We start from the raw sequence: 20,462 nt of genomic DNA, 5'->3' as shown, positions 1-20,462 counted from the left end.
GCCCTGCCACGGAGCTTCTCGTGTCCCTGCCACGGAGCTTCTCGTGTCCCTACCACGGAGCTTCTCGTGTCCCTACCACGGAGCTTCTCGTGTCCCTACCACGGAGCTTCTCGTGTCCCTCCCACGGAGCTTCTCGTGTCCCTGCCACGGAGCTTCTCGTGTCCCTGCCACGGAGCTTCTTGTGTCCCTGCCACGGAGCTTCTCCACCCTAGCTCCCCAGTGGCGAAACAAACTCCCTGTTCCTCTACAAACCACTCGGTCATTTGCCATTCTCGGTCAGAGGAAAAGATACCCTTTTAGAGTTTATCACTGAACACATTGCTTAGAGTTTAACAGTGAACACATTGCTCTGGGGTAGTTGAGAATATAATTTATTTTAAATAGTCAGAATGAGTTTTTTTAATGTGTGACTAAGTCAGAGATGTGAGTCAGAGATGGAGAAATAGCTGATCTGAGTGTTGTAGTGACGTGCTGTCTGTGTGAAATAGCTGATCTGAGTGTTGTAGTGACATGCTGTATTTGTGTTTATTCCTCCCAGCCTGAAGGGGACGCTGTGGTGGGGAAAGAGATGGCGGCCAAGATCTCCTTCACCAACCCCCTCCCACGCGTGCTAAAGAGGGTGCTATTCCGGGTGGAGGGGCTGGGCCTACAGAGCGTGAGGGAGCTTGCTGTGGGGTGAGGAGTTTCTCTCTCTCTCTCTCTCTCTCTCTCTCGCTCTCTCACACTCTCTCTCTCTCTCTGACTCTCTATGGTAAAATGTATTCTAGCGTCCAATCAGCCGGGGCAGAATGGACTGTATTAAACCGCTCTCTCAGCAGTGTTCTAGCCCCGCCCCCCTCAGAGCAGTGTAATGATGCAGCAGTGTTCTAACCCCGCCCCCCTCAGAGCCGTGTAGGTGTGCAGCAGTGTTCTAACCCCGCCCCCCTCAGAGCAGTGTAATGATGCAGCAGTGTTCTAACCGCGCCCCCCTCAGAGCAGTGTAATGATGCAGCAGTGTTCTAACCCCGCCCCCCTCTCTTTCAGTGACGTGGGAAGCCACGCCACGGTGACGGTAACCGAGCGCTTCGTGCCGACGTTGCCGGGGCCAAGGAAGCTGCTGGCCTCGCTGGACTGCCGCCAGCTCACCCAGGTGCACGGCGTGGCGGACATCATCGTCCGGGAGAAGTGAGCCGCCCGCCCGCCCGCCCGTCCGCCCGCCCGTCCGTCCGTCAGAGCCAGCGCTCGTCCCTGCGATTGTCAACCCGTCCTCTCCCCACCTCCCCCGATTCCCCCGTGTCTGCACTGTGAAGGACTACGACTCGCTGGTCTGGGATCAGTTCAAGCAGGCGTTACCTCACAGGACCGGTAGCTGCAGGCCGCGCTGAACCGATCCCAGACCCCTGCTCTGCGCCCCCACTTACAGCACTAGCACCAGTCCAGCTCTAAGGGCATCACTGTGATTCTGTACAATATGTGAATCCCACGGGGGCGATAAGGTCTACTTCTGCTGTCACCATGAAAAAAATGATGACGCAGAAGATGGTGATGATGATTTTTGTTGTTGTTCTTTAGACTTTTGTTGCTGTGACATATATGTATCATGTTGCCACCATTTTATTATATTTTTGTAACTTATGGTTGATAAGAAGTTGTCTCTACTGACTACATTGGGCGGCAGCATTGTATAATGGAAAAGGAGCTGGTCTTGTAACTTGTAAAGGTCACAGGTTCGATTCCCAGATAGGACACTGCCGTTGTACCCTTGAGCAAGGTACTTAACCTGCATTGCTTCAGTGTGTATCCAGCTGTGTAAGTGGATTCAGTGTAAATGCTGTGTAAATGCTGTGTAAGTCCCTCTGGATAAATGCCTGTAATGTACATGGCAGGTCATTGTTGGCCGACATTTTGAAGAAATGCTTCCTGATGGGGTACAAATACGCGACTGCCCTTTTAAAGCGAGTTCATTGGTGCGGCTGTCCGATAGCTTCTGGCAGAAGAGGCGGGCAGAATTTTAGGGGACGCGTCGGTGAACTGAAACCTCCTGGGCTCCTCTTCTTCCTGGAGGGGACGTCACGTCCCGTTTGGGCTCGTCAGTGTCGGGACCGCCCCAGGAGAATGTCAGCCCTGTTTCCGGGTGTGCCTGTTACCCAGAACGCAGCAGGGCGCAAGCGTTTCCCCTGCTGCTTTTCTGAGGCACCGCTCCCAAACTCAGGCAGGCGAGGGACAGCGTGCGTGAACATTCCTTGGGTGCGCTGGCGTGAATTCGGCAGGGGAGGGGGAACAGCATGGACACAGGGGGCCCGTCCCGTGGCCAATCAGTGGACCTGAGTAACACAGGTAGCCACTTAAACACAAAAACTGCAAGTGTGAGTGATGGGACATGCGCCATCCATGCTTTTCCTTCCCATAAAGCTCTGCTGCAAATCAGCTCCTCACGCAAATCAGCCGAAGAAGAAAAAAGCTCTGACCTACAGTAAAAAATAAAAAAAAAAACTTTTATTGGAAATGTTTTTCATCAGCAAATATTTTGTGTTTTATCATGACTAGACATAGAATAGACATTCTGAGAAGTCTTTTTAAGTGTTTATAAAAATATTTAGCAATAGTTGATGGGACTCTTTTTAAGGATGCTAGGTGCGCGTACGCAAGGGGGCAATGTTCGTAGTAAGGTAAAGTTTTCTCCATGCTGCAGACATGCATACTTGTTAGTATTTACTCACCAGTATACATGGCTGTACGCACAGGCACAGATTAATTAAACACACAAAAAGTGTTTGTGGAAAATGCTGTTTTAAATGTACATAAAATTGATAGAGATATTGTGCTATATGGTCATTGACATTACAGTGGAGGTATCAGACTATACATTCAGTAAAACTACAGTAGAGTTATCACACAATGTGGCCCCTAACACTGGAGTCAGGATATCACACTATGCGGCCGCTAACATCACGCTAACCAGTCGCCAAACTTCTTGCAGGTTGCCTGAATGCAGTCCTCCCATGTGTTTGTGAATACTAAGCGCAATATTAATATCAGTATTAAGTTCAACTGCCGTTTTTCTGACTGTCCCCATACATAACCATGACAACGTTAGCCAGTGACACTCTCTTGGTGAGCGGTGATGTCACTGCTCTGGGCTGAATGACCCCATCATTCTAAACTAAATGATGTCACAGTTCCGGAACGAGTGATGTCACAATTCTGCATGCGGAAAGCCCCCGGGGTGTACAGTCTCCACCCAGGACAGGAGTCCAGCACCCCTGTCCAATCAGCAAGTTCACGTGACTGCCCTTCTATCCATCAGTACAAACTCCCAACCTCGCTGTCTGTACTGTGTCCACTGTCTGTCTGTCAGATATAACCAGCCTGAGTGATGTTTCATAGCGCCAGCGGTAATGTAACCTTCCAACTGTCCAACCAATCAGCCTCCCCACTGAGGAAGAAGGGCAGCCAATCACAGCCTCCTAACTGAGCCGAAGACCTGGAATGGCCAATCACAGCCTCCTCACCAAGTTAAAGACCCAGGGCAGCCAATCACAGACTCCCCCACTGAGCTAACAGTGCGGTTCTCCAGCATGGGCAGCCAGTCACATTCATGGGATCATTACCTTGTGCGTCTACATCGATAAATACTTAAATAATACTAAAAATACTAAAATTTGTATCGTAAAAGACGTGTGAAAACATTTCATCATTCTATTACTGGCTCGCCTTGTAGTCCGGGTCTGTTTTTCAAACTCCAAAACACACACGCCACATACACACGCACACACACAAGTCTCACACGCACACACACACACCCTTTCATATTCCTCTTCCTCCCATTCTTCAGCGCTGGAGCGGTAATGGCGGTATTGAGAAAGAGAAAGGTGCAGGGCCAGCCGGTGCTGATCATTAAACTACATGTCGCCGTGGCGACGCCTCAGCCCGCCCGGCGGCTCACCGTCTGCCGTCATGGCGACGGCAGTCAGGATGAGGTGGCGCGTTGATGGGCGGGGTCAGGCAGGTGTCTGTGCCCGGGACTTCCAGTGAACCGAGAGTCGTGGCGAAACGCAGGGGTGCGGGCTTGCGCCCCGCCCGCCCCTCCCGCCCCGCCCGCCCCTCGCGTCAGCTGCAGGCCCGCACAGGAATTTGGGTGTGACAAAAGCAGGTCCGTGTGAACGCTTTTTAACTGTCACTCCCCGCCCTCCTTCTATGGCACCGTCACATAGCATCGCCTGCTGAGCACGGCACCCCTGCGCTGCCCAAAAACCGACACACGCCGCTGTCCCGTAGCGGCCCTCCAATCGGAAACCTCCCCGAAATGTAGCGACTTTAATTTTGCAAAGCTGGCGAAGACATCGCACGCTGCCTCTTTGGTCCGATGATGCGCATGAGTTCGGGGGAAAATTCCACACCGATTCAGGAAACTCACTGAAATCCAATTCGTTCGACTAAAATGCCGCACGGAGGATTTTCCAACTTCTGAAAACTTCAACGAACTTCCTCAGTTTACTGATTCGAAGTGGAATTAACCTACAGCCCTGATATGCAGAGTCTGTTGATATGAGCAGGCAAAAAAAAAACGAAACTGAAAAACAGCAAACTACAGGAAAGCTGCCCAACCCTGTTCCTGGAGATCTACCATCCTGTAGGTTTTACTTCCGACTCTAGCAAAGCACACCTCATTGAACAGCCAGAGATCCTGTGAGCTGCTAATTATTAGTCAGGTGTGCCAGATTTGAGTTGAAATGAAAACCTACAGGTACGTCGCTTTGGATAAAAGCGTCTGCCACGTTAAGGTGAGGCAATGCAATGTAGATCTCCAGGAAGAGGGTTTGGCAGCCCTGACCTAGATGAACCGTGGCGAAAGCAGAAGGGTACTGCTGACGTGAGAGACATGCAGTTACAAGTCTCTGAACTCAGTGTCCTCAAAACCACAGCAAGCCCCAAAACCGCCAGCAAGGCAACAAGGGGTCACGATGGACTGGAGGTGTTCTACGCTGCCCTCTAGTGACAAAGAGAGGGACTGCTGCGATTTTTTACCACAAGCGCAGAAGGCATCCCCAGAACAGCATCACAGCGATCGAGCGAAACAGCAGCAACTTCCAGACAGGAATGGGGTCACGTCCATTCCAGTTCCATCACTTCATAGACATGGGTTCAAACTCTCCCACGTTATCCAATGAGGATGAGTTAGTTATCAATGAGTGGTTAGATCCAATGAGGATGAGTTTAAGGGTATCCAATGAGGAGGATTTTCAGTGGAATTTCAGTTTGTTTCCTGGACTGAACCTGAAAACCGGTACAGAAGCCTCACGGCACTGTTAGATCTTTGCTCCAGGATGAAAGTTCTGTCCCACCAGGATAAAAGGACAAAGCAAACTTGCACTTAGTTGGATTTCAGCAGTATTTTATTGATAAATTTGTTAAAAATGTGAGAAAAGTCTGCCTGCAGGCTCGAGGCTGTTTCATTTTCAGCAAAAAGCTCTGACTGCGTTGCGTTCTGCTAACAGTGGACAGTGCTGCCCCCTATGGGAGACTGTGATATGGTGCTTTACTGTAACTTCAGAAAAAAAATCTCTAAACCAACTCTGTCTACTCTGATACAGTAGCTGTGCGTCGCAGGCTGACAAACACACACACACACACACCCTCTCACTCTCTCTCTCTCTCACTCTCACGCACACACGCACACACTTAGTCCACACTGTCACATATTTTCTGCACCATTCTGTTGAACTCTTCTGGCTGATCAGCGTAGACATGGTGAGACGCGTCTTCCACAATCTGAGCGGGAGAAAGAGAGAGAGATAGAGCGAGAGAAAGAGAGAGAGAGAAAGAGTGAGAGAAAGAGAGGAAAAGAGAGAGAAGTGAAAAAGAGGTATCATATCTGCAGAAGATTGTTCTGTCCAAAGGTCTCTCTGTTCCTTATCAGTCTGACCCCATCGGTTATAATATGCCTGAAACGCACGTTTTCACCCCTAACCCTAACCCTAACCCAAACTCCTTCCTCCTCACTGTGGAGGTCTCAGATTAAGACTGCCCAACACCTTACAAACAGGCATTCAGGCATTCAGCAGGGCACACACACACCATTCACTCACACACTCATACCTATGGGGCAATTTAGAGTCTGCAATTAGCCTAGTTTGCATGCCTCTGGACTGAAGTACCTGGGGTAAACAAACACGGGGAGAACATGCAGACTGCAGACGTAACAGCCCCGAACGGGATTCAAACCCGCAACCTTCTTGCGGTGAGGCACCATGTCACTGCCACCATTCCTTTTACAAACAATTCTTTCACACAGCCGGATATTTTTTATGTTCTATTTTTTCGATACTTTTTTCTTTAGCCCCCCCCCGCCCCCCAAATTCCTCACCAGGACGCGGGTGGTGCCCAGGGGGCGGAGCTGCTCCACCCGTTTCCCGGTGGAGCTGTCGACCCAGGACCGCGCCCCGTACAGCAGGGTCACCGGCAGGGAGGGGGGCAGCAGGTGCACCCTCCCCAGCATCGGCCTCTTCGCCCAGCCCAGAGACTCCGACATCGCCCGGAACCCCACCTCTCCGCTACGGGGGGGGGGGGAGAGAGAGAGGGTTGGGTTAGGGTGACGGGCTGGATCAGTGAAGTCCCGGGGCTTGATACAGTGAGATGGAGGCGAGCAACAGTGGTATATGTACTGGGACCTGCATTACAAATTCACCAGGGGCTCTGGGCATCACAGTGGTAATGTACCTGGGGCTCTGGGCATTACAGTGGTAATGTACCTGGGACTCTGGGCATTACAGTGGTAATGTACCTGGGGCTCTGGGCGTTACAGTGGTAATGTACCTGGGGCTCTGGGCATTACAGTGGTAATGTACCTGGGGCTCTGGGCGTTACAGTGGTAATGTACCTGGGGCTCTGGGCATTACAGTGGTAATGTACCTGGGGCTCTGGGCGTTACAGTGGTAATGTACCTGGGGCTCTGGGCATTACAGTGGTAATGTACCTGGGGCTCTGGGCATTACAGTGGTAATGTACCTGGGGCTCTGGGCATTACAGTGGTAATGTACCTGGGGCTCTGGGCATTACAGTGGTAATGTACCTGGGGCTCTGGGCGTTACAGTGGTAATGTACCTGGGGCTCTGGGTACAGTGGTAATGTACCTGGGGCTCTGGCTTACAGTGGTAATGTACCTGGGGCTCTGGGCATCACAGTGGTAATGTACCTGGGGCTCTGGGCATTACAGTGGTAATGTACCTGGGGCTCTGGGCATTACAGTGGTAATGTACCTGGGGCTCTGGGCATACAGTGGTAATGTACCTGGGCTCTGGGCATTACAGTGGTAATGTACCTGGGACTCTGGGCGTTACAGTGGTAATGTACCTGGGGCTCTGGGCATTACAGTGGTAATGTACCTGGGGCTCTGGGCATTACAGTGGTAATGTACCTGGGGCTCTGGGCGTTACAGTGGTAATGTACCTGGGGCTCTGGGCGTTACAGTGGTAATGTACCTGGGGCTCTGGGCATTACAGTGGTAATGTACCTGGGGCTCTGGGCGTTACAGTGGTAATGTACCTGGGCTCTGGGCAGTTACAGTGGTAATGTACCTGGGGCTCTGGGCGTTACAGTGGTAATGTACCTGGGGCTCTGGGCGTTACAGTGGTAATGTACCTGGGGCTCTGGGCATTACAGTGGTAATGTACCTGGGGCTCTGGGCTTACAGTGGTAATGTACCTGGGGCTCTGGGCATTACAGTGGTAATGTACCTGGGGCTCTGGGCGTTACAGTGGTAATGTACCTGGGGCTCTGGGCGTTACAGTGGTAAATGTACTGTGTCATGGTGTCATCATCAAAGAGGTCTTCAAACTTCCTCTTAAAGTCTGGGCGGAATCTGTTCACTAAACCGGGACCTGTGCAGGAAAAGTGAGGGAGGGAGGGAGGGAGAAAGAGAGGGAGGGGGAGAGAGACAGAGACAGGGAGCGATATAGATTGAAAGAGATTGTTGTTGTAAATACCACCACGTATTTAAATGCTTCTGCTACACAGGTTCCCTTGTCATACAATTAAAGCTTATTTGAATTTGAGATATTGGACAGAATTGTTTACATAAAACTAACGACACAAACCCATCCCCACCCCAAACCCCAAAACTACCCAAAAAAGCATGTCCTCTCTCTCTCCCATTTCTCCTACCCCCATCTCCCCTCCTCCCTCCCCCATAAAACCCCCACTGCTCCCTCCCTCTTCCTCCTCCTCCCATCCCCTCCCTACCCCTCCCCACCCCCACTCTCTCACCCCCCCCCATCCTCCCATCTCCCATCCTCCTCCTCCTCCTCCCTCCCCCCCATCCTCCATCTCCCCATCCTCCCTCCCCTCCCTCACCCTCCCCCTCCTCCATCCCCATCTCTCCTCCTCCCTCCTCCCTCCTCCTCTCCCTCCTCCTCACCCCTCCCCATCCTCCCATCCCCATCTCTCCTCCTCCCTCCTCCCTCACCCCTCCCCCCCCCATCTCCCTCCTCCTCCTCCTCCTCCTCCTCCCTCACCCCTCCCCCATCCCCCCACTCCCTCTCTCCTCCTCCCTCCCTCACCTCCCCATCCCCTCTCCCCTCCTCCTCCTCCCTCACCCCAGGGCCCGGCGGCTCGGATCACCGCCAGGGGGTTGAACATGGAGGCGACGGAGGCCACGGCCTTCACCCAGCGAGGAGGAGCCGGCCTCTTCACCTCCGACCCCTGACCTCCTGACCCCTCCTCCGAGGGCTGGGGTCGCTCGGGGAAACCCCAGGGTGGGGTGGCGACCCAGACCGGGAAAGGAAGGTGAGTGAGGACGATGAAGGGACAGAAACAGAGGAGAGAGAGAGAGAGAGAGAGAGAGAGAAAAGCAAGACAGAGAGAGAGAGACAGAGAGAGAGAGAGAGAGAGAGAGAGAGAGAATAAGAGGGAGAATAAGAAAATGTTTTCTATTATAGATTTACTATTATTTAAGTTTTCTATTACATATGTACTAAGAAAGAACAACACCCACCACAAAATTATTAAATTGAAACTAAAATGTACAGTTATGATGTAGGATATATTATCTAAACTGAACTGAACTGAATTGATCCCGCACCTCCCAGAGAGGGGCACCATTACACTCACCTCTCGGGGTACTGAATGGTGTAGGACGTCGCTAGGTAACCGCCCAGGCTGTGGCCCAATAGGATCATGCGCTCCAGGCCCATGGCCTGGCGCCATTGCTCTATGGAGTCCAGGAAGCGCTCCTCGGCCTGGGCGGGGTCGGACGGGAAGAGGGGGCGGGAACTGCGCCCGAAACCCAGCAGGTCGAAGGTCAGCAGGGGGCGGGACCGGCACAGGGGGTCCAGGTTCCGAATCCACAGCCCAACCCCGCCCCCGAACCCGTGCACCATCACCAGCGGGGTCTGGGGTACTGAGAGAGAGAGAGAGAGAGAGGGAGAGAAAGAAAGAAAGGGGAGAGAGAGATTCTGATCATTAACACAGCACTGAGAGTGGGTTAATGTAGTATATACACACTGACTGAAAGGAGGAAGAAGGGTGAGAGGAAGAGAAAGGGGTAAATAGAGAGAGAGAAAGGCACAGAGACACAGCGGTGGGGGGGGGGGTTAGCTCACCCTTCTCAGGGGCTTTGCGGAGGTGCTTGTTGGTCACAGTGAGGGTCCATATCCTGTCCTGAGTGGGGAGGGTGACAAAGCGAGCCCACAGGTCATTCTGAATACCTGAGAGCAAGACACACACACATACTGTAACCTGGCCCCTCCTACAGGTACACACACTGTAACCTGGCCCCTCCTACAGACACACACTGTAACCTGGCCCCTCCTACAGGTACACACACTGTAACCTGGCCCCTCCTACAGACACACACTGTAACCTGGCCCCTCCTACAGGTACACACACTGTAACCTGGCCCCTCCTACAGCTACACACACTGTAACCTGGCCCCTCCTACAGCTACACACACTGTAACCTGGCCCCTCCTACAGCTACACACACTGTAACCTGGCCCCTTCCACAGGTACACACACTGTAACCTGGCCCCTCCTACAGACACATACTGTAACCTGGCCCCTCCTACAGACACACACTGTAACCTGGCCCCTCCTACAGACACACACTGTAACCTGGCCCCTCCTACAGACACACACTGTAACCTGGCCCCTCCTACAGGTACACACACTGTAACCTGGCCCCTCCTACAGACACATACTGTAACCTGGCCCCTCCTACAGGTACACACACAGTAACCTGGCCCCTCCTACAGGTACACACACTGTAACCTGGCCCCTCCTACAGGTACACACACTGTAACCTGGCCCCTTCCACAGGTACACACACTGTAACCTGGCCCCTCCTACAGGTACACACACTATAACCTGGCCCCTCCTACAGGTACACACACTGTAACCTGGAATGAATCGGCTTAAAACCTGGAAGGACCCTGAGTGAACTCACAGGCCAGAATCTTAGCTTCTGTGTTCTTCAGGAGAGACATGGACGTGGGCCTCCAAGATGGCCACCAGCCCTGTGCTGAGCCCCTATGGGTGTAAAGAAATGAACACAGATACAAACAGAGTGATGAAAGACTGAAGGCACCGCAATGTCTGACCTCCGAGCACAGTGAGCACCAGATTGCTCTAATGGTGCTCATCTGGCCGTAGTTATGAAGCCTTTGTTCAGATAAGGGTTTCCGTTTTTGTGTGTGCACACAGAAATAACAGCCAAGCACGCACACACACACACACACACACACACACACACACACACACACACACACAGTGCATTCCGTTTCAACCGTTTCAATACTGTGCCAATTGAATGGAACACACCTTGTTGAAATACACTCTCTGGATGTTCTTGCCACATAATGTTTATAGTTCACAAGCCCTGACGTTTTTCAGACCTGCTTTCTTGCCGGGGCAGTCACGTAATGCGTGGAATAGCGCCCTCGGTAACGCAAGGACGTTCACCTTAGTTTTATAACAGTCACCAATCGTCTTTTGACGACAGATTAACGTCCGTTTAAACGTGTGTTGCGCTACAGTCCTGTGTTTTTAAGCAGTACAGTCTTATGTGAAATTCCATGCGCGACAAACAGTGGGGCAAACACAGCATAAAGAAAATAGTTGGTCAGTAGTTAGCAAGTCGCTAAAATGCCAAACTAGCAACAACATACTTACTCTGACTCAGGCTCGTCTTGCATTAGCAGGTCTCAGAAGGGGGCGAGTCCCGAAACTAAATTCTCTTTACTTCACTACATAAGTGCGCTTACATACATGCCGAAGCATTTTCCTTTTGTTAAAAAATGATTGATGCTTGGCAGATTAAACTTTGACTACTACCGCACGGCACTCCTGATGACCGTCCGCGACGGCGTGTATTTCTTGTTTTGTAACCAGCATCACGTTACTCAGTCAGCTGATACAGAGTCTGGGCGGTGGTTGGTTGAGACCGTCTGTTCTGCACTTTGTGCTGCACGGCGGATCTAGGAACGTCCTGCGCATCTCCAACACTAACTCCATTCATTCAGTGTGACATTTTATATTTTCATCCAGGATCAGTAGCCGAAAGAGAACTTATCCCACAACCTCTGCTCATCCACTATCGCGGTTTAACACACCCCTCACAAAGGTTGAGGTAAAGTACAACAGTAGCTACAATGACAGCGAACATTGCCTGATAAACTTGAAACGTATGAGTTAAAAAAATATATAAAATAAATAATAATAATAATAATAATAATAATAATAAATAAGTGTATATATATATATATATATATATATATATATATATATATATACACACAGTGCTGTGCAAAAGTATTAGGCACCCTAGATTTTTAAATATAATATATAGTATATATTTGGTCTTAGATGTTTCTTTTATGTTTTCTGCATTAGTGTGTCAGTAAAAAAGAGCAAATTTGAGATTTCCAAACATGAATTTTCCAAAACATGAAATTTTACAGATACATTTTTCTATTTTGTTAAATAAAGTAATATTTTAAGTAATCGACTACTTTTCAGATAAAAACTTGATCAAAGGTCTCTGTGATTACCTGGAGAGCCAGAAGCAAGCGAAACAGCCAAAAGTCTGCAGAAGAACTGTGGCAAGTTCTCCAAAATCCTTGGAACAACCTACAAGCCGATTTTCTTATAAAACTGCAGGACAGTGTACCTAAGAGAATTGATGTAGTTTTAAAGGCGAAGGGTGGTCACACCAAACATTGATTTTATTTAGTTTTTAACTATTTACTGCTCTTTATATTATTTTTTCGATATTCATAACCTTTCATTTCATTATTTTTTTAAAGCATCTTAGCTGTACAGCATTTTTTTTTACAGGTGCCTAAGACTTTTGCACAGTACTGTGTGTGTGTGTATATATATATAATAGGAACAATAGGACACCTAAAAAAATTAATTATTTTCCCGTCCAATTATCAAACAGATTTCACATTTCTGTCAGCTTAATTCCTGTCACCGCTCATTTAAAATAAGCCATGCAGTGGCATTTAATTTGGTGTGTTGTTAAACTAAATGAAAATAATGTATCAATTCGCAAAGGGCTGCACTGCAAATTTGCCAGACCGCAAATGTTGGGGTTCATATTGGGAAAAAGTCTAGAAAAATGGGGTATTTCACAATTGTTTTGAGGGTAAAAAATTACAAGTATTTCACGGCATAATTTACAAACATCGCTATTAATATTTCCCGGAACTATAGTGCAGTGTAGTGTTGCAGCACGGCGGTTTGTGTTGTACCAGCCGTTTCCGGTCTGTCGAAGCGACACGTCATTTAGAGCCGATTGAGTTCTCTTCAGGGCAGAATAAAAATAAGCAATTAGACGTTTTCATTAATTTTGTGTACTTTAAGTTTAAGACGAAACAAAATGTCTAATTCGGTAATTTCCGTGATTTCTCGGTTTCTGGAGGAGTACAGGACAAGTACGCCAAATAAACTGAAAGTTGTGGACGCCTATCTCCTGTACATCATGCTAACCGGGGCGCTGCAGTTCCTTTACTGCCTGCTTGTCGGCACCTTCCCCTTCAACAGCTTTCTCTCCGGCTTTATATCGTGTGTCGGAGCCTTTATCCTTGGAGGTATGAAGCGCATTGTAGTTTTTGTTTGTTTTTGCGTTAGCTATCTTATTCAGCCTGCTACTTACTGGCTAGTTATCATAGCTGCTCACTGTCAGACTGTTCCCATCCGTGTCAGTCCGTGTGAATACGTGATTCGTGTGGTATGTTTGCTGTGTTATACATTTTTGTTCTAGGAATATGTATTATGTTCATGGTTTGCAATTAAGTATATAACTTATCAAACGTTAATTCATATAAGATACATCGAATGTGTAGGTAATATTAACTGCTGCACGAGTGCATAATTCGGGAAATCGCTCTTTGACGAACTGGCAACTGCCTTCAGACCGAGCACCAGGTGCAAAAGCTGAATCTAAAGTTTACCAATGCGCGGCCAAACCTGTTTAAGACAAGGTGCAACGGAAACCAGCGGGCACGGTGTTCTCCCAGTGTTCGGGGGAACCCTACCGTAGCATGTGCAATAAAAAAGTCCTGTAAATCTACAGGGTCATTGATTAATGTCGCACGTAATATATTGTAAATGTATAAAACTCTACGTTTCTGTTTCTCTGGGTCACAATGCTAGGATGGAAATGTGGGTTACTGTATTTTACTCTAAAGTTACAGGGGGAGTCATCGGCGTAGATCATGTAGCATGTTTTAATCGCGTGTGACGTTTGATAGGTGGAGGGTGTCAGCAAGCAAGTTCCGTGGCGCACCGTCTGTGTTCGTTCTACAAAAGCGCGCAGTGATGCAAACGAACAGTAACCGCGGCGATCGTGCGCACCGCACTTCCCATTGAACTTGCCGTTCGTTATCCTCCCGTCTCCCACAGTGTGCCTGCGGATCCAGATAAACCCTCAGAACAAAGGTGACTTCCTGTCCATCTCCCCGGAGAGAGCCTTCGCCGACTTCCTGTTCGCCCACACGGTGCTTCATCTCGTGGTCATTAACTTCATTGGTTGAGAGGCCCGGCCTCGTCCCTACCCGCCTTAATCGACATGAGAAGTGAGTTCATAATCTTGGATCACATACTGGAGAAATTGATAAATTACAAGTTTACTAGTCTCGCCCGTTTCCTTGGGTCTGAACTGATTGATAAGGTAAAAAAAAAAAATAACAGGAGGCTTGTCAGCAACAAAGGTGGGGATCACAGTAGAAGGCGTGCAGTTCTTGACGATCCCTCCACCTCTGCTGCCTGCAGGTGGTTTCATTGATGGTGGGAGAGAGGCTATAGGGCAGGGGTCCTCAATCTTACCCAGAAAGGGCCAGTGTGCCGGCTTTTGTTCCCACTAAGCAGTTACACACCTGATTCTACTATTCAACCACGATAGTCTTTGCTAAAGGCCTTGATTAGTAGGATTAGGTGTGTAAATGCTCGGCTGGAACAAAAACCTGCACACTGGCCCTTTCTGGAAAAGATTGAGGACCCCTGCTATAGGGGGAATGATGTGGAAGTTCATTTCAGTCACTCCTCTGTACACGGGGGGGGGGGGGGTATAATTTGGTATAATCTTCCCTGCTGTCTTTGAAGTGCTGACTCTTCCTTTTGCTGAAATAAACCAGTGGCAGATTTGAGACAGGCAAAAATGTGCCTGTTAGACCTAAAAAAAATTGGGTTAAATACTGAGTCCTGTGTTTCTGGTCACTACAGAATTGCAACAGTGCCTATAGAAGAAAAGATTTTAAAGTTATGTTAGTGCTGCAAAATATAAAAATTTATCACATTAAGAAAAATTAGAGCTTCTGAATTCTGTAATAACTGTGTTTCTCTCTCTGTCTCAGGCGAACAAGTTGAATTTGTGACCAAAAGGCAGGGAATGCCTAGAGGCATCTGCAGCCCCACTGTACAGCACAGCAGCGCCCCCATCTAGTACACAGACCAGCAGTGGAACTGCAGCTCATTAGTAATTAATCACTGTCTCCCTGAAAATGCAGTGACCCACTACTCTGTACATATACACTTTTACACGGGGTTGCATGAAACCATTACATTCTCTTTTTTTTCCGAAAAAAATGTGCTCTTTTGACTTGTTCATTATTTCACTTCATACTTCAGAAATAAAATGACCTGATTACAGTGGTGTGGTGTTTTATTGTTCTACGTAAAGTGCATTCAGTTAAACGGCTTGTTTAAATACACACACTGAGCACACGTGCGCGCACCACATTTACAGAAACAGAAACTGTCAGAGTTTGGTTGCTGCTGCAGTACTGCAGTCCCTGTTGAAAGGTTTTTTGCTTTATATGTTGGGATGTGCATCAGAGTTAGATAGATAGATAGAAACTTTATTTAGCCCGAGGGAAATTGCAGCAGTTACAGCAGCAGAATACACAATGGTAAACACAGGACAAGTCACAGTACAAAAAAAACAATACTATAAACAGGACACTACATAAGACATAAGGCATCACAATAAAATAAAATTAAGATAAAAATAGAAATTAAAATGGAAGTACTGATAATATAAAATAAAGATTAAAAATAGAAATAGAAGTACTGATAATAGAAAATACTGATAATAATAAAAACAGCGGTATACATGTGCAAAATGAAAGGAGTGTTTGCCTGTGTTGTGTCTCAGTACATGTGCAAGTGTAGAGTGTATAAAGTGTAAAGTGGCAGTGCAATAAGTGAATAGATAGATAAGTCAGACAGTTATTTTTTGTTGTTTTTTTTATATATGTATATATATATATAAGGGACAATGAGTGGGGGGACTTGTTGAAAATCCTGATGGCTGCCGGCAGAAACGACCCCAGGTAGCGCTCCTTGGAACAGCGCAGATGGATCATTGCTCCTCTGCATGGCCGTAGTGGCATGCAGGGGGCGGGAGCTGTTGTCCGTGATGGCATGTAGTTTTGCAAGTGTCCTTTGCTCAACTGCTGCCTCCAGGGAGTCCTGTTACAGAACCAGCCGTCTTTATTCATTTGTTGGGCCTGTTGGCATCACCCGCCCTGATGCCCATTGCCCCAGCAAACTGCCGCATGGCCCTTGCTGCAGTGGGCTGGTAAAACATCCGCAGCGTTGTCCTCCACACACAGAAGGACCGGAGCCTCGTCAGGAAGTAGAGGCGGCTCTGTCCCTTGTACAGGGCCTCAGTGTTACCACTTCCTGGTATCTGTAGGACCCCACCGTCTCCACGTCCTCATCGTGGATACTGACAGCGGCCGGCAGGGCCTTGGACCTCCTAAAATCCACCACCATCTCCCTGGTCTTGGTAGTATTGAGCTGCAGGTGGTTCCTGCTGCACCACTCAACAAAGTCCTCCACCAGGCTCCTGTGCTCCTCCTCCTGCCCTCCTCTGACACACCCCGCTATCACTGTGTCATCTGAGAACTTCTGCTGATGACGTGACTCAGAGTCAGGAGTCAGGAGTGTGCAGGGCGAACAGGAAGGGAGCCAGGACTGTCCCTTGTGGAGCCCCCGTGCTGCTCATCGCCATGTCCGACACAGAGGGTGTGTGCGTGTGCGTGTGCGTGTGCGTGTGTGTGTGCGTGTGCGTGTGCGTGTGCGTGTGCATGCGCGTGTGCGCGTGCGTGCGTGTGCGCGTGTGCCCTGCATCCACACAAACTGTGGTCTGCCCGTCAGATAGTCTGCAATCCAGGATGTAATGGACTCATCCACCTGCATCAGCGGGAGCCGGAGCTGATAGCAATTAGTTAAAAGTACTCGAAGGAGAGAATAAATATTAGCCCTGCACCCAGATAAACAGTGCTAGAGTCGATTTGACAGGAGTAATTGCGCTGTATTTGTACACAGTTACAATAGACCCATCACCTAATACCATCACAAACCCTTGAGGGTAGAGGTGAGTCTAACCTAGTATTGTGTGTGTGTGTGAATATTTTGTTATTCATTGTTTAAATCCTCTCAGCCCTCCATGAACTGTTTTATAAGTAAATATTTACAAAATCACTTGTTTCTCTTATCATATCTGTGAACATAATCATCCACCGGAGAGCATGCCACAGATTGTAAGACCTTTATTTCAGAAACAAATGAAACTGAACTGTACAATTTGAGTCAATAACAATGAAATGCTGTCCCTGTCAAAAAATAAAGAGTTTACTTATTTTCTGACCATAGTTGAAGTCATTCATAAACCATGTTTGAATCCAGTTAATTTTTAGGCTCTAAACCCAAACTTTCATCCTTCTACAGCCAAGCCAAGCTTCAGCCAGTGGTATTCGAACCTCTTGAAATTAATGTAAAAATTGATAAATGCAATTACATGATTTTTCAGGTTATAAAATCAATTTAAGATAACACCCATGAACTGCTTGCTACTGCTTTTAAAACTGACAAAGGAAGAAAGATTTAAATTTCAGTTATAAAATAGTGCCGTGTTATTGGTTAGAATCTCCCTACTTGATTTGATTTCTGCTTATTTTTATTTTGTCTCCCTTGCCCCAGATCACACAGTTTTCCAGAAGATCCGAAATAGACCCCAAACCCAGGATAGAGGGGCTGAGTGAATGTGGTCTGGACTCTTTAAATAATTAGACTTAGTCGGTAATAAACATCCCAACCTGCACTTCTAACAAAACTTTAGACGAGGTAGAAGAAGAAGAAGAAGGAAAAGGAGGAGAAGAAGCAGGAAAAGGAGGAGGATAAGAAGAAGAAGCAGGAAAAGGAGGAGGTGAAGAAGAAGAAGAAGAAGGGGGCTGCAGAAGATGCAAGTGACAGAAATCTGCAGTGCTGTCCTCCCTGAAGCCGAGCATGATGAGCATCAGGGAAGTGGCATCACCCATCGAATCAAAAAAACTACAAGTCCCACAAACACCGTCCAAGTCACTCCAGGGGCAGCCCTTATTCCATTCAACAGCAGCACAGTGAGGGATACGGCCTGGAGGAAAGCCAAGAGCTGCGATTTCCTAAAGGAGAAGGACGATGAGCTTCGGGGGAGACCCAACAAAAATTAGCAAAGACATTCATCGCAGGCCAAGGCCTCTGGCAGAATCTGTGAGGCATGATGGGTAAACAGCCAACGTTGTGGGAGTGAGGGCCTTCACTGAAGGGAAAGAAGTAAGAAGTAAATGAGACAGACCTGTGATGAGCTGCTGACAGCAGGGAAGGATGACGGATGGTCTGTGTCTCCCCTAGTGGTGAAGAAATGCTACTGCTTCAACATTTCATTATGCAGCTGCTGTTCTATTATTATTATGTGGAGATGATGTATTTCTCAGCCTTAGGTTGTGTCTGGTCAACCTCAAGCACCTTGTGGAGATGCTTGAAGCATAACACTGTTTAGTGTGCAGTGAGGGGCGTGTGTGTGTGTGTGTGTGTAAGAGAGAGAGAGAGAGAGAGAAGCAGAACACTGTTTAGGGTGCAGGGGGGGAGGGTGTGTGTGTGAGAAGCATAAAATTGTTCAGCACACGTCACAAACTGAAACAACTTTATTTAAAAACTGAACAAAACTAAGCAATTGTACAATTTGTGTTTTTGGTTTGGTGCCCAAACTCATTATTCTACATCTGCTCATCACAGAAACAAAGTCAAACTACAGCCAGAGCTTTTCCAATCTCTGGAAATTAATAAGAAAAGTATAAAATACTGTAAATGGAATTGTGTAAGTCTTATTGTTATGAATTCAGTTCATGAAAGCATGCGTATCTAAGAATGTTTTTTTAACATCGTGAAAAACAAAGAAAATCGAGGGTCATGAAAGAATATTTGATTTTTACATTAAATATTTCACATGAATTTGAATTTGAATATTACATTGTAGTTATATAATTTTCTATGTTACTGGGTTGAATTAACCAGATTTACTGGATTACTGCTGGTTCTGATTTTTTATTTATTCATTGAGTAAGAAACATTCATCAATCTACTGTGAACAGCTGCATATCACAGAAATGAAGCAAAGCTTCAGCCAGTGCTGTTCTAACCTCTGGAAATAAATAACAAAAGTGGCTATTTTCTCATATATAAGTTTAGGATTTATTGAGTTTCTACTGATTTATCAACTAATTCATTTAGCCATCTATTATTTACTTTTGTGATTTTGTTTCAATGAACCAGCGGAGGGCAGTAATGTGTTAAATTTCTTGAAATCACTCAAGAAGAAGAAAAAGGAAAGTAAAATAAATAGAATTGCATAATTATACAGGATACAGAAACTGACAGGAACTCATAAAAATGCTTCTTATACATTGTGAACATTGAAGAATAAATTTCATGAATGAATATTAGATTTTTACATTTAATGTAGTTCATTAATGAGAATTGTATTATTACATGTGTAACATAATTTGTCTGTGTTATTCCTTCGAATTACCCTATTTTGTATCATTACTGCTGATTTTGCTCCCTCATCCCAGATCGCACAGTTTTACAGAGATTCCAGTACCAACCCAAAACCCAGGATAGAGGGGCTGAGTGAATGTGGTCTGGACTCTGTGCAGGAGGGTCATTGTGTCAGAGACGCTGTAGAAGGACAGAGTTCCTGCCCCGTGATCCAGGTACACTCCTACTCTGGAGGAGGGGGGACCAGGGATTTCAGTGCTCACAGCATTGTGCTGGAAAGAGTAACGGCCGTAAGAGCGGCGCAGACACCAGGACTTGTTATTAAATCCCAGAACAGAGTCATAACCCCGCCCTTTCCTGCTGATCCCTTTATATGACGCTGCTATAAAAACCTCATCCCCACTCCACTCAGCCTCCCAGTAACAGCGTCCAGACAGACCCTCTCTGCACAGCACTTGGGCCCAGTGCTCAAATCTCTCTGGATGATCAGGATATGACTGGCTCTCTCTCACATGGGTCACCTCTCTGTTCCCCTCAGACAGACGGAGGTATTTAAACGCTGTGTTGGGGTCCAGAGTGAGCCGACAGGAACCTGAGGGAGAAGAGGTGTGTAACAATCCTTAAACATTTTACAAATCTTACATATTTTACCCATCATAAAATCATAATTCAATGACTGTTGTTCTTTAACCTCACATTGATCTTTTTGTTTTTGTTTTAATCTTGTTTCTGTTACCGTTTCCTTCATATCTTGCGCCCCTTTAATCGAATTTTCAATCAATATATGATCTTATTTCCTTTTGTGTCACTGCATATTGGTCTTGTAGCTTTCTTCACACAGTCCTACTGCAGGACATATATTATCATATAGGATCCATCCGTTTAATACCAGGAGGACTGCAGCTGAGTTAATAGGTGTCTGATGCAGGTGAAAATGTATGAGATTCCTAAAGTGAATCAGTTATGAATATAGAAAATTATACAAATCATCTATTTTTTCATATTTCCTAATATTCTCATGTTGCTGTTTTCTTTTCATTTAGCTTTAATTAGACTCACGTTGTAAGAAGTCCTCTCTGGTTCTGGGCTCAACAGTATGGATGTCTTCCACTGTGGAGAGAAATCACAAGAAAGTTCGGAAAAAAACAAACATAATTTGTCTTT

The 20,462-nt window shown here is 47.2% G+C and overlaps 3 protein-coding genes across 13 annotated transcripts in view; 1 reads left to right on the top strand and 2 right to left on the bottom strand.

Moving 5' to 3' along the window:
- LOC135254188 (protein-glutamine gamma-glutamyltransferase K-like) overlaps positions 1-2,798 on the top strand; it is a 19,396-nt gene extending 16,598 nt beyond the window's left edge. For all 3 annotated transcript variants that reach the window (XM_064334178.1, XM_064334177.1, XM_064334179.1), the window contains 2 exons: positions 539-675; positions 1,024-2,798. In XM_064334178.1, coding sequence (XP_064190248.1) covers positions 539-675; positions 1,024-1,168 — 282 coding nt within the window. In that variant the 3' untranslated portion in view covers positions 1,169-2,798. The remainder of the gene's footprint in view (positions 1-538; positions 676-1,023) is intronic.
- The window catches only part of LOC135254200 (E3 ubiquitin/ISG15 ligase TRIM25-like), a 69,568-nt gene that overhangs the window by 44,813 nt on the left and 4,293 nt on the right, over positions 1-20,462 (bottom strand). For 2 of the 9 annotated variants that reach the window (XM_064334232.1, XM_064334225.1), the window contains 2 exons: positions 20,358-20,408; positions 18,431-19,890 (listed from right to left, as the gene is read on the bottom strand). The exons of 1 other annotated variant lie outside the window; for it this stretch is intronic. In XM_064334232.1, the coding sequence (XP_064190302.1) occupies positions 19,364-19,890; positions 20,358-20,408 (578 nt within the window). In that variant the 3' untranslated portion in view covers positions 18,431-19,363. Of the gene's footprint in view, positions 1-18,430; positions 19,891-20,357; positions 20,409-20,462 lie in introns of those variants that run through there. 6 more of the 9 variants (XM_064334223.1, XM_064334238.1, XM_064334236.1 and 3 more) reach the window with 6 other exon arrangements.
- abhd4 (abhydrolase domain containing 4, N-acyl phospholipase B) lies at positions 5,358-14,077 on the bottom strand. Its single transcript, XM_064334413.1, is given in 8 exon segments — positions 5,358-5,751; positions 6,347-6,533; positions 7,748-7,859; positions 8,574-8,737; positions 9,022-9,376; positions 9,579-9,683; positions 10,420-10,502; positions 13,854-14,077. Coding segments are annotated over 8 exon segments (1,227 nt in total). The 5' UTR covers positions 13,985-14,077; the 3' UTR covers positions 5,358-5,661.

This window comes from Anguilla rostrata, chromosome 4, assembly GCF_018555375.3.
Source record: "Anguilla rostrata isolate EN2019 chromosome 4, ASM1855537v3, whole genome shotgun sequence".
Classification (NCBI taxonomy): Eukaryota; Metazoa; Chordata; class Actinopteri; order Anguilliformes; family Anguillidae; genus Anguilla; species Anguilla rostrata.
The sequence above is the reverse complement of the archived record's forward strand: the minus strand, read 5'-3'. Positions and strand labels throughout refer to the sequence as shown.